Source organism: Phasianus colchicus, chromosome 17, assembly GCF_987193195.1.
Source record: "Phasianus colchicus chromosome 17, bPhaCol1.hap1.1, whole genome shotgun sequence".
NCBI classification, from domain to species: domain Eukaryota; kingdom Metazoa; phylum Chordata; class Aves; order Galliformes; family Phasianidae; genus Phasianus; species Phasianus colchicus.
The window spans coordinates 7037969-7052232 of record NC_143452.1 but is presented as its reverse complement, the minus strand read 5'-3'; the positions used below and the strand labels follow the sequence as shown (position 1 = coordinate 7052232).

Here is a 14264-nt window from a genome sequence, read left to right as displayed (position 1 = left end):
GTACCAGCCAAGGGCAAAGACTAAACTTGTAATATTGCATGAAAGCTTGTTTTCCAGTTGTTCACAATATATCTTTTTCTTGATTAATACATTACATCAGCTTGTATCTTGCCATCTCTTACTGTACCTGACTCCAGAACTGATGAGTTTTTCTTGAAGATAAAGTTGGCAACCAAGAAAAGTCTGTCTAAAAAAAGATTTACCAGAGGATCTCAGCAACTAGCATAGAACACAGAACGGATGAAGTATTAAAAAGATGCAGTCACCAAAGCCATAATTTGAGATGGTGAAACCACACTCATTTCAGGATTGACCCCTGAAAGATGGCAAAAGCACACAGGGCAAAAGTAGCTTTTCAAGTTAGTACAGGCTAAATGACTGAGCAGTTTGTTAAATTGGCCTGTCTGTGATAAGGGCACAGGGAAATAGATCCCGAAAGGCATGAAACTGAAGGAGGACGTAGGTGAAATTTCAGTGATTAAGTCTAAAATTAATATCTGATTCTGGCAGTGCTTAGACTTGTGCAATGATCTTTGTATTGGCATACATGGGGATCCACAGGCTTGAGCACATTGGGCAGGTCCCTTCCAAATGATGCATCCAGACACCATGGGCTCAGTAGTAGCCATAAAGGTTGTTTGTCCCATCCCAGCAGGTAGAGGAGTGATCCAAATGGGGAGATACGAGTTTCCTCTTAGCGTGAGAGCTGTCCAAACTGTTTGGGCTGGAGAAATGGTAAATCCCCAACTTTTAGCAGTCTGGATTGTCTAAACAAAGTACATTTGCCTCCAAAGAATTCTAGACCATCTCCTAAAAACCCAGAGAAGTGAGTACTCACAGCTGTCACATCACAAACCTTTTCTTGGCTTGCTTTTTATGCCTTATTTGGAATACAAGCTCATACTCTCTCTCAGCATCCTGGTATTCAGAGTGCATGGGGAAGCACCAGAACAGTTGGAAACAATAGCACTGGCAAGATAATAGCAATTAATTTGTTGACTAACAGATGAATAAGTGTGCCTAGAAGAGGAGGAATGAATATTTGTCATTCAAGAATGACAGGAAATTAGAATAAATACACAAATTTGGCTTGATAGGAAAGTCTCCTTATGTGATAGTTACCAAAATAACTAAATAATTTCCTTTTAAATATATATTTATAGGGAAATGCTTTGTTCTAGGCTGACGTTGGTTTGTATTTTTGTGCCTACAAGCCTAGAAGAGAAGACATGAAATAGGAAAGAAAAACTGAGGAAGAAAGATGTTAGTGGCTTGCCAAGGAAATCAGTCATATTTGGATGCTTTTCCTTGAGTTGAACGGTACTTTCTTCTGGCAGTAATTTCACACCCTGTGATAGGAAAGGATGCTCAGTGCAAGTGCAGCCATGGTGGGACTATGCATGTAGGGAAGGTGGACCTGAAAAATGCTCAGCCTCAAACACACCTTCTGAACTTGATTGTGTTCAGAGTGGTATCACAGAAATATCATGTATTGCTGTCTAAAAATCATTTTACGGTCCCAGAAAAGAAAGGTTTGCTTCTGTTTTCTGTTTTTTGTTTGTTTGTTTGTTTTTGTTTTTGTTTGTTTGTTTGTTTGTTTGTTTGTTTTTCCTGTCATTGTTTTTGTTAATAATAGCATGTTTGAGTCTGAGTCTGAAGGCAGACCTGAGTCTTGAGCACACAAACCTATTAACAGATTTCATACTGCAGAGTGAACATTTCCTGCTGAAAACAGTCCAAGGGCTCAAGACTAGACTCCTTGGCAGAGTAAATAATTACTTACAGAGAGCCACTGGTCAAAATGCCACCTTGCTACTAGTAGAAATCTTTCCCTTCAGATTGTCCCCACATCCACTGGCTGGGTTACGTGGGCAAAGCTGCCCTTCTTCTGCCTAGGGAGTTCATTTTCTGTGTATTAAACAAACATGAGCTCTGGAAGTGTTTCCTCATTGTCCTGTCCTTGACCTTCATTCCATAACCTGAGGATGAAAAGCTGTCTATCAGGAAGTCAATGGAACACCCTGCAACTCTCCCTGGCCACTCTGGTCCTGTTTGCCAGAGCACAGTTCTGTGAGAAGGACTTGGTTTAACTTATTTGTACTCACAGCATTGAACTGCACTTCTTTTTGCAGGGTGATGATGTAGATAGAAGTTGTGCATTGAATATTGTTCCTCAAGCCAGGACAGACAACTTCAGCCTTGGCAGTGAAATTTGAGAAATTTTTTTTGAGAGGAACTTATTTCATCTTCACAGCAGTCACTGCTAATTCCAAAAGAGCACCATGCCAAGACTGGATTGTCTCATAATCCAACTAATCTCATTATGTGAAGATTTGTGTGGTCCCTCAGTTTGGTAGCAGTCTCAAAATCACTGTTATAAAAAATAACGAGTGCTAACTCAGTATGTGGATGCTGAGCTGAATGAGGTGTCCTGGCTGTCCACCTCACCAACATATTTGACTCCTCATGCAGCTGCTGAGCAGAAATATCTTTTAAAGTCTTATTATATTTTGAAACATTTTTATGCAATACCTGCATCTTCTTTCAGTTCATCCAAATGCAGCTCTTCACTAAGTGAGGTTACATTTGTTGTGGCTGCTGTTGTACTCTCTTGCTGCATGTCTTCAGAATCGAGTGCCTGGCACACGGGCACACAAGCTGGAGTGTCACTCTGTGTTGCTCTTGTGGCATCGTCACCAGTGCAGGCTTTTCCTTCAGTATCTACAACACCAAATCATTTATTCTTAATTAAACAATAAGCAGTGAAAGCTGAACCTCCCTGCTATCCTCTCTAGAAGAGCGAGCCTCAAAGCTGTAGTAATTTCAAAGTAGTCAGGGTCTGAGGTTTCTCTTAGAGAAGCACCTGATTTCTAAAAGTGCCAAGCATCTGTAATGTAAAACTCATGGACACCGGCCCATCTGAACAATAACATCCACCCAATTTTCTAGACAAGACATCTTTTTCTGTGGGTGTCCAGCAACCTGGTTAATTAGGCATTGTGCATATACTGAGATACCACTGTGCTCTGGAAGCACCTGCCGTGTGCATGACGGCATGGGAGATCAAAGAGCTCTGGACGGAGGCAATTCCTTCTCTGAGCAGAGCTCACGGTGTAGCATGAGCACAGGTTGCTGTGACATGTCAGGGTCATGCCAGGCTCCATGTGCAGGACACTGCTGTCCAACTGCCCAGCAGCAATGCTGGCAGGACTGCTAGTATTCTCTACCCAGCTGTAGATTTTGGGCACAGCATTGGTTACTCAGCTTCAAAAAGCATGTCTTGTATAATTGAGCTGATCAGGTATTCAAATCCCTCCTCATGCAGACCTAGAAACTGCTCTCTTTGCTTACTCTGAAAGATTTCTGTGCCAGTGATCCCTGCAGCTGTATGCATCTTGATGACTGAAGCTTTTCTTGTATCCCCCTATTCAAGCAAGATTCCTCAGAATACAAACTATCCTTTTACTGCCCAACTCTCTCAGAAATTTACAAGATCAACATTATCATTGCAAAGCAAAGCAATTACTTCCCACTCTTGCCATCTGTCCATGCTGATGGACGTGCCTGCTGTCCACCCCGACTTCCAACTTGTATTTCTTAGCCCTGGACCCTCCTGACAGGGCTATGTTTCCTTGCAATGAAATCATGACAAGTTTCTTCAACGTTGATTTAAAACCAGCTAGCACTCATAACTATCCCTTTTTAATACAATTTGGACAATCTGCAGAGTAATTTATTGCCCTTTTGGGTAAGGGTATCAGATTTTGGCCCAGAGATGCTGCGGAACGGATGCAGTATTTTTGTACACTGAGCTCAGTCTGCCTCATAATCACGTTTGGTGAAAAGTTACTGTTCTTAAAATAGTCCCTGCAGTAGCACAGTTGCTATGATACAGGGAAGGGGAGGGGGAAAAAGTTCATTGCCTACATTTCAGCTCATTGTGAAGGCAGCCTATACATAATCATTGGTGTATTAACAGCTGCCTCTGTTACTTGACAGGCAGCCCTTACCTCCCATTGCTGTAAGCACAGCTACACCTGGTTCGTTTTGTGCTCACAAAGGGGAGAAATACTGGGGGAAGTTCCCTCAGTGTTTTCAAGGTAACTCTGCTTCACACATTTCTCACATCCTTCAGAAAGGCAGGCTGCTGACAGCTGTGCCACAATAGAGCTGCAGACAGAGACATGAGCTCCTTCAGATCCTGGCCGATGAGAGTGTAATGACTAACGGAGTACTGACAAGGAGACAGCCTTGCTGAAGAATTTCTATTGAGGAACATCTGAGACTCAGAGCAGTGATGTTCCTTAGAAATGAGCAGCTTGTGCATAGAGCAAAGTGGACATTCTGCTTTGATTGGCAGTGGTTCCCAACACTGGGTTTTAGAGGAAGACTGAGGATGGGAGAAAGCACGGGTCCTGGTACAAAAAGCAGCAGTCTTGGGAATTGTAAAAAGGAAGAACCAGGGCTGTGATTTATCTGGGAAAGAATCCGACTACACAGTCAGACTTGTACCCTGTAAGCTAAAGTGAAGCTGTATGGCAGGTTCAGGAGGTTGCAAGGGCAAATTGGTATTTGCCATGGATGAGCAGAGTGGCATGTATGAACCACAAATTTGGATGTGCAGCATGGCTGGGCAGCTGTGTTTTGGGGTTGCGTGAGGAGACAGAGTGACATAACCTGTTAGGATGACTCATCCCCAAAGCAAGGATGGCACAACTTCACCCTGGGCTGCTCGCAGATTGATGCAGAGTCTGTGCTAGCTCAGTGGCTTGCTCTGAGCCAGCAGTATGGTTTAAAATGCTGCCTGACAAACCTTGTGCTGTGAAGCTGGAGTGTGACATTGTAAATGCATGAAGCAGATCTACAGATTTCTCAGACTAGAGCTTCATCATGGTTCGGACTGTTTATGAAAGTGAACAGGAATCATGTATCTAGAAGTAGAGTAGATAGAGGGATTTAAGGATTTACAGCAGTCTTTTTAGCATAGTATTGCTGCTCTGACAATTGCAACTTACTGCATAAATGAGGACTTAGCCTTGAAACTGCTGCCACTTCAGCTCGGTCCAAGTAGGGCACTAATCATTTACTGAGAATTATTTGGGTCAATTTTTGATACCAGTTAATAAGCTGCTTCTGCTGATAATATAATAAAATAACCCAGGAGATTTACAGCACTTTGTGTAAAGAAAAATAACTCGGAGGCAGCTGCAGTGTCCTTCAGCTGACTGTTAGCTGCTCTTCCTTTCTGGGCACAGGGTGGTACTGTAAGCTGGTTTGGTGTTTACAGGAGCTCTGTGCTTTGCTGTTTTATTTACTGCTGTTTTGCAATGCTCAGATATCCATGATTTCAAATTCATAGGTTATGGGGAAATTCAATACTCCCAGCAGATATGGGGTGTATTTTTTTCTATCAGGTGGTGCTGATATGCTGATAGGACAACTAGTTTTCTAGAATGAGAGACAGAAAGAGCTTGATGGACAGGCATTAAAAATGTGCCTTCTAAAAAGTGCCCCTTTTAGAATAAGCTGATGGTTTGATAGGTATTGTAACTTGAACATATTAATCCATATTAAAATAAATCCAATAAAATAATATGATAATTGCTTTAATGCAGTGAAAAAAAAATCCTGTTTAAAATACTCTTTTTTTTCTGACTCTTCTGTTGCTCGGTTACACGCCAGCATAGCATCACTGAGTACTGTCCCACAGGCTATTTATAGCCACAGCATTTGTTTTATACAATGGAACTCAATTATTACTTTCAAAGAACATCATTCCTATCTACCAGATTGGTCAAACTCAAAAGGCTGATCTTTCCTCAGTACAATGCTTTCTGCTATTAAGTTTTCAAAGCAAAGAGGATTTTTTTTTTTTAAATTTATGTTTACATGGAAAGGGCAATTGGGATGCTGTCCAAAAACACAGGGAGCTCACTTGGTCTTCCAGAATAGTCACCCAGGTAGCCACCCAGATCCCTTAACCATCTGTTAGGGCTTGGAAACGGTGATACACAGAACCACAGTCCTTTGTGCATTTCTTTCATTCAGTGACCAATACTGAATCTGGTTTGTTCTTGGGATGGCTTTAAAATGACACTACTATCAAATGCTTCACTTTTGCACGTGAATGGAAAACCAGAAAGGCAGCTGAAAAACATCACATTAGTATCATTTTATGAGACTGGGAGTCATGGGCTGTACTTTTAAGCTTCCCTACTGAATGCATCTGTTATGTTTCAGTTTGTATTTGCACCAGTTGTAGCTGACTTTCTTGGCAGTTGGATTTAGCTGGGTTTAGAGCAATAGCATAAAATACATCTACCAGCTCAGACTCACAACATGAATAAATCCAGGCAAGCTGAAATTGCATCCAAGGTGGAAAAAACATCAAAAAAATTAAACTGTATGGGCTGCTTGCAACAGGGAGGAATTAAAAAATATATATACAAAAACTAACAGCCTAATACTGATTTTTTTTTTCTATCTGCTTGTACTTAAGGTTTTCTTTTTATATGCTTGATTGTTAGCTTTCTTCTTTTGCTTGTTTCCTATTGTACGGAAAAAAGATTTTGATCAAAAAAGAATTTTTACTTACCCTGTTCCATCATTTCCAGAAGGCCTTTCTTAATGAGTTCATCCCGACCTTGTCGTGCTGTCATCTTCTTCTCCAGCACTGCAAGAAGTAGTAGCATGATACAGCACCAGTTTACAGTGGAGTATTCCATAACTGACTGAGAGAGCTGCAATGAGGAATTTCTCTCTAGTCTCAAGTGCTGTATGCTTGGAAAGAAATGCAAGGAATTTTGGTGGAACTTGGACCAGTCAGCCAATTTTGTACTTTTTCCCTTGTAAAACAGTAAAATCAACCACACGGAGTTGAAATTTATGATCTAAGATGCTGCTGATCACCATGATAGCAGAATAACAGTGGTATTAGAGCCCTCGTGCTGTTTGATGCAGTGTATTGGAGCTGTTGCAGGAGGTGGTGTCCCTCACTGTGACACTCCAGAGGGTATCAGAAAAGTGGAGGGAACTGCACCATCTTCTCTGAGGAAAAAACAGGCAAGTTTGTCTCCTTACTCATCTGAGACATCCCTGGTGTATAGTGAGAGTGTGCAGTGCATGTGCTGGGCTACTCTACTGCAGGCAGCTGCTTGAGGGAAGGCATTTTGCATGCTGTAGTTCCCTCCTGTCACTTTTCATGATGTTATTGTGACCTATATAATCTTCACCCCAAACAAAAGGGGCGATGATGCCTGGGGACATAAATGTAGTCTATTTGTAGAAAGGACACTCCATGAAAGCAGTCTATGTGAAGGTTTGTGCTTCACTCATATTTTTAACTTTTCTTCTAAATGTATGACATTGTACTACAGGAAGTCAGCATATATGAGTGTTTTCTAGCTTTAAATGTTATAAATCTATAACATGCTGAAATCTCCAAATTAGGTTTAGGTCAGGTCATCACTAGTGTTACTGTGCAAGCACATTTCTCCCAAGCTAAGCTTTGCTTTGTGCAGTGTCAGACTGTTCTCATCGTACCTGCAGAGGTCTGCTTTAACTTCTCATTTTTCTTTTTCCGCCACTTCCATGGTTTGAAGATCCTGCCCAGTGTTGCCAGTTTGCTGTTTCTCCTCACTGGCGGAGTTCTAATCCCTGAGACCAAGTAGTCAGAACGCACTGCAGGAGACTGCTCCATCTCATCTGAGAAGGGAAATGAGAGGAAAGCCAGCAGTTAGACAAAGTGCTTCAGCACAGACTTAAAAAGGGGAGGTGAATAGAGGCTTCCCAGCTAACAAGTGTTTGGTCTTGTCTGCTGCTTCCTACCAGCATCTTTCCAGGCTGTGGACTTGCACAGTACCTGTCTGGATGCCAAATACTTGAGCATCTCCACTGCTGCCTTCTTTCAGGGATCTATCAAGGCTATTAGGTGCGTGGAGAGGAAGATGTGCTAAATTTGTACAACCTATGCTTTATTCCATCTCTTTCCTGACTTTGATTCAGCAAGGGAATGGTGTTACTCTCCCTCCCAAGGGCTGTGTAACTCTGCGTTACAGCCTTTTGAAACATAGAGAGCTGGGTACTCCCGAGGGCTTTAGCAGCAGAAATTTAACACATATGCAAATTGGGCCCACACAGGCTGCAGTTAATCAAACAAATGTAATGTTCATTTAGAACAATTTAGACCTTATGAAGAGCTAAAGAGAGTGTGAGAAAGCTCAGGTCCCGTCTGAAAACCGAGCTGCCAGTTCTGCTCTCAGGCCACAGGATATTGCTGTCTTCTACATGAATTCTCTTCACAAAAGCTAACACAGAACACACCGACTTGTATGAGCTAATGCTTTTATATAAGAACAGTTTGTTTGATATATGCTACGTAAATAAAATCTTGAAGCTATTGTGCAAATTTATTCCTTGAGGAAGTTAAAGGGAAATTTCTTCCCCTTTCGTCCTGCCAAGCCACAAGAATTCACACATAACATTTTGGCTGGAAAAGCAATTTAAGTATTTTTAATATTTTGTCTTGAAAATACACTCAGAATTTTTCTGTGTGAAATGATGTAGACTGACAGTTCATAGTCGAGTGCTGGCCCATACCATGAAACAAAGTAGCACGGCTCCATAAATGGGGTTATTGATGGCTTCATTAAGGTTTGTATTTGAGCACCAATATAGTGGTTGTTGAATGAGAAGCTGCCATCAGTTATCAGATGTGGTACATAAATAAAAACTGAATGACAGTTTGTTGTTCAGTAATAACATACGATCTAAATAAGCAACGTGAAGCTATGAACATATGCACATTTCCAAGTAATTTCTCTCTGGAAAAACATTTATTACAAATCGCTTTATGACTGCAAGATAAAAACTATACAGCATTATCTAGGTTTTGTTTTTAAGTTAACGGGGTGAACGTGTTTAAATCACAGCATGGAGGTGGGGATTTCCAAGTAAACAGGAAACAATTTCTGGAAGATTATTAAACCCAGCAGGGGAATGAACACATTCCTCCTCTTCCATTTAATTTTGAAAATACTGGTAATAGAGATGAATCATTCAGTGGAGAAAAATTGAAAACTTGGCCACGTGCACTATCAGAACAAAGAAGAGGCTGTAGAAATTTTTTTGCCCCTCTCACTGAAGGTGTCCTGTGGATCCTCCTTCTGTGCATTTTCTTTATGAGATAAATTTCTTTTATCTCATTCTATAGAGTTTATCTTGGGGTTTTAGTTTAGATTTGGAATTTTTGTTTTTGTGTTTTTTTTTTTTTTTCTGAAAGAATGATGTCCAAGATGACAGTTATGGTTTAGTTTGGAGGTCAATATTAAGAAGCTGAAAACAGAAACCAACACTGAGCCTAACACAGAGGGAGACCAGTAGCCTACAGACCACAGTGCCAAAAGTTATCACACTTATTTCTAATTGCACGTTCAAAATTGAGAAGTATCATGGAAAAAGCTTTGAAGAAGTAGAGCTGCTGTTCATTACAGAGATGGCAATGAGAATGGAAAATGACAGAGTAGATCTGCTATTAATTTGCTATTATGATTACTTTAAAGCTGTAATAGAAGCCTCAGAAAATAACATTTGGCCATTGCTTGTGACATCCCTTGAGTGGGAAAGGAACTGTTCACAAAATTAGCTCATCTCAGAAGAGCTGTAGATCAGACTAAATCTGATCCTTGTCCTTGGAAGCTTCTGCAGCGGAGCAGGACAGCCTGAGCTCAGCCATCCCTGTCTGTGTTTGTGAGGCTGCAGTGCTTCTTGAATATCTCCTGTCACCCCATGAATTTCTCAAGCACGTGAGTGAAGATTAAATGAAAAGCTCATTTAAAGCAGTACTTTGGCAAGTTGCTGCTTCTGCTGCATTTCATTCAGATGTAGATGCCTGCAAAGTGATTTAGGCATTATCCACGTGTCTTATTGAACGCTGGCAGCATGAGATCACTTTACCATTTTTGCCAGATAGCAGGGGATTTAATCAGAACCAGGAAGTCATTCAAAACCAAAGCTGTGTGTCTCTAGCAGTGTTTATTATCCCAGATATTTCCCTAAGAAAGAGAATAGGGAGATATTGCAAAGGCACTAAGCAGTCCCTAAATGCCCTGCCACCTCAGTGCTCCTGTCATTTTCATCAGCCTTGTAAATGTTTTTTTTTTTCGTCACCTTCTGCCCTTCTGGGACTGGAAATGTAACGATTTATGCTTTAGACTTGTTACAGATGAAATACAAAGATCAAACATCAAAGAAAAAACAGTAGATAAAACAAATATTCCAGCGGAGATTTTTTGTTGTTGTTATTGTTTTGTTTTTTTAACTTCTTAATGCTTTCTCATACAATGAGAACAGTTCTTAAGCAAATGGTTTTATCACCTATCACATTTGCACCATATGCAGTTCCTTCAGTGTACATTTGGAAAGATGGACAAAAATAAAAATAGATGAAGGCATAGTAAGACAGATGTCCTGAAGTTCTAAATAACAAGGAAGTGGTCTCACTAGCAATAAGAATCACAAGAAAGTCCTTGGAGTTCCTCATTCGCAGTCAGTTCATTTCTTTTTGCGTGTAGGTTGGCTTCTTGTGAAATAAGAAGTTGACAGCACAAAAAGCAGTTCCCACGTACAGCAATGAATGCTTAAGGTGCAGGCACATCTAAATATCAGCCAGCTCCCACAGCCAACAAGCTGCCAAGACTTGCCAACCCTCCAACCACTCTGTGAAGTATTCAGCACATTTTTTAATCTGCAGTCAATATTTTAATTATGCTAACTGTTCTGTGGAATAATGTGGTTATTCCTTCCAGAGCCCGATAGCCTGGGGCCAGGCCATGCAATTACATGGAGGATGTCTGAGAAATATAAACAGCCAAGAGCCAAATCAGGGCTCTCTGAATCAGCAGAGTAAATGAGCAACAGCTTAACTTGACGTGTAATGTAGGGTGAGGGGCACTTGTACAAAGCTGAGCATGAGCTTAACCCACACTCAGTCCACATCGGCCCAATTCTACCCAGCACAGGGAGGCCAGGCTCTGTTTGGCCATTGTTGCTGTGACAGACCAGTTGGCCACAGCAGTTTGCTCTGACTAGAGCTTGTTGGCTTTTTCTACTGAAATTGGTTGAAGTCCCTGCTGTATACTGCTGAGGGCAAAGGCTTCTGTGCCAGAGATCCACATGCAAAGCTCCTCATATATCGCACGCTTTTCATCTGCTTTGTGTGTATCAAAGGGATGGAGATGAATGTGGCTGTGCTCCTACTGATGTTGAGTCTAACTTATTGTTGGGATTTTTTTTTATGATAATCCAAAGATACAGTAGAATTATGCCTGATTACAGCAACTGCAGGCTGATGTGTGACAGTTGGGCACACCAGGAATGCAGAGCTGAGGTATTCTGAAGGTGTACTGACCTTGCCATGGAGAAGTGCTGTAAGACTCTTGGGAAATATTGTGAATACACAAATTGCACCGAAAAGTTTATGGGAAGGTGAAGGATGATAAATTTTAATATGCTGGGAATGTGGTAACTTCAGTTTGCGGCAATGGAAGTTGTGCTTTTCTAAATCCTCTGTGTATACTTTTAGGAGAAGGGCTTCTCAAAAATCTGCAACCTGCAGGCGGTTTAAAAATAACACAGCAGACAAGAGCTGCAGGCAAATTTGTAAGGCAGGCGTGCTATGTTTTCTGATGAATTGGTTTGTAATGCAGCTCTCCATGTTTGTCCCTTTATTGTTACTGCATCCATCTTTGCAACCCAGATAGAGAGTTAAAAAAAGGAAAAAGAGGTTCCGTTTGGTCCTCTCCAGAGGGCAGGGACAGTGAGTGGAATCAAAATTACCTCTTAGCTTTGGGGATAGATGTTTCTTTACCACTGCTAACTTCAGTGCTGCCTAGAATTACTGTCTGCTTCTAGAAAGGATGCTAAGGAAAATGCCACAGGGAAAGCCAAGCTTTTAAAGAGCTCATGTCTACTTCTGTCAGTCTTGAATTGTGCAACCCAGACACCAGAGATCTTAGCCAAGAAACAGCAATTCTCTATGAGGGACACTCTATACAGAAGGTACTTTATATCTACTGAGAGAAGCCTGCGAGAAGGCAGAAAGTTTGTCTTGGTTTTAAAGTAAAATGCCGAGCTTTGGGAGAACAAGCAGCAGGAATACCCCCTTTCCCTTAGTTCAGCAACCTAATTGCAGACAGAACTGAGCATGATGATTGGGACTACAAGACAGGGGTAAATTGTTTGTATCTGGAGCCTTTGGACACTTGTTATGTTCCAGAGAAGCAGAACTCTTACTGAAGAGATTTCTATTGCACTGGTTACATGTTTCCTGTGATGGAGCTCTTCCTTGTTCTGAAAGTGTTTTCTATCACCTGTTTCCATAGATGTGCTCTCTTTCTTAACTCTCCTTGAAAGAAAACTGCAGTGGAATGTTCCAGTTTGAAAGTTTCTGTTTCAATTTTTTGAATATACATTGTTTTGATTTTCCAATTTTGAATGCCTACTAGGAATGAAAATTAGTAACGAGAAAAAAAAGCTTTTTACAAACCTGAAGCGTATTTAGTTCTTGAAGGATTTCACTTGTATTTGGATCTGTGAATGTTTTGGTTATTTTGGAAAAATTTACACTAAATATTTTGTGAAATGAAAAGCCTTGTTCCTGACAGTTTAGTTATTTAGGAAAGACAAGGTACCTGTAGTACATTATTAAATGCAATCATAAACTAATTTGGAATACACAACTGCTGCCATGAAATAGATTGCTTCTCTGATGCATCATTTTTGTTACACCAGAAAAATATTAAAGATGGTAGGGAAAATTACAGTATTGAGGTGCAAGTTCAAGCATCAACCTAGGCAGATGTTTAGTTTTCGTATGGTCAACAGTAGATTGAAAAGTAGGCTTGCATTCTCATCTCACTGTCCTCTGAATTCATTACAGAATTACCAAATCACACATTCATGACCTCACCCCACCCTATAGTTTAATCCTGTAAAGATACAGATGGATACTGGGCCAGGGTCAGCCATGTGATAACTATCAGTCACTGAGTTACCTTTGGGGAAATCAGACATTAAATTGGTGCAGACTTCAGACCAATGGAGATACAAAATGTCAGAGTGAAAATACAAAGAAAAATGGCAGAAGGACAAAAGGTGAATGGAGTCTTTTATAGGTGCCAAACCCCGATCTGGGTTCAGCTTCCACCGAGCATAGAATTCTGTTAGGCTATATCTTCTTTCTTTTAGCCAGCTGGTCTTGAATTCTGATCGGGTTTTTACACTTCCCCCCCCTAAAATGCAAATTATTGTGCTTTCCTTTCTACTTCCATCTTGTCTCCAGAGCCTGAGTTCCATTTTCACTTGAAACTGAAATGTTTGCCATGTATCCTTGTTCTATGATTTCCACTGCTCTTCAGTATGTTATGATTTAACATCTTTCTTTAATTGAAGAAGAAAAATTAAAGAAACAAAATACAATTTGTGGGCAGTAGGAGGGTGCTGTGCTTGCCAAGGAAGTTTATTTCCATTCCATCATGCTGCACCTTCCTTCAATGATTTCAAAACCAAATGAAATTTCAGAACCATGCTGAGAGGAATGGGAAAAGAGATTATGCTTATGAAAGGAAAGAGAATAGGGAAGTGGCAACTCCAGCTAAATCTCTTAGATAACAATAGACTTTATATGCTTGACATTTTTTATTTCTTCCCTAAGACTTTTTTTTCAGAAGTTGACATATCACCTAACAGCATGAACCAAGGTGTAAAGAAATTAATCAGGAATTTTTCATGCTTTTGGATCATTGTGTCAAGTTCCAGTAGCACTTCTCATTATTTATAATGCACAGTGTGATATTAGCAGTTCATTAACAAAATAAGTTTTTCAGTTTTTTACGTAAAGGAACCCACAACTTGCTTTACCCGGATAAGAAAGTACTGAATAAGAGTAAGAAAATGACACTAGTGAAGGATTGCTGTATAATTAGTTAACTCAACTACCTGATCCTGTACAGTATCTTCTTTTGAGAGGAGAAACTTGACATTTGCACGCTTTGCACCACCCAGTTAGAACCTGCTCAGACATCAGACCAATATCTCCAGAGATTTAGAAAAACCCATTCATATGAAGTCATATGAGCACTATCTCTACAGAAGGCCAAGTGCACTGAACCTTGCCTCCTCCCACCCACGTCTACAAAGGGTTTTGTACCACAGATGCTAGAAATTCCCAGGGCTGCATGGTTTCCCCAAGCCTCTGAGAGGTGCTC

At 40.7% G+C, this 14264-nt stretch overlaps 1 protein-coding gene across 3 annotated transcripts in view; it reads right to left on the bottom strand.

Annotated features, from left to right (window-relative positions):
* Positions 1-14264, bottom strand: part of PHACTR3 (phosphatase and actin regulator 3) — a 95364-nt gene that overhangs the window by 37612 nt on the left and 43488 nt on the right. For all 3 annotated transcript variants that reach the window (XM_031590313.2, XM_031590321.2, XM_090152072.1), the window contains exons 2-4: positions 7543-7704; positions 6596-6673; positions 2533-2721 (exon numbers count right to left, since the gene is read on the bottom strand). In XM_031590313.2, the coding sequence (XP_031446173.1) occupies positions 2533-2721; positions 6596-6673; positions 7543-7704 (429 nt within the window). The remainder of the gene's footprint in view (positions 1-2532; positions 2722-6595; positions 6674-7542; positions 7705-14264) is intronic.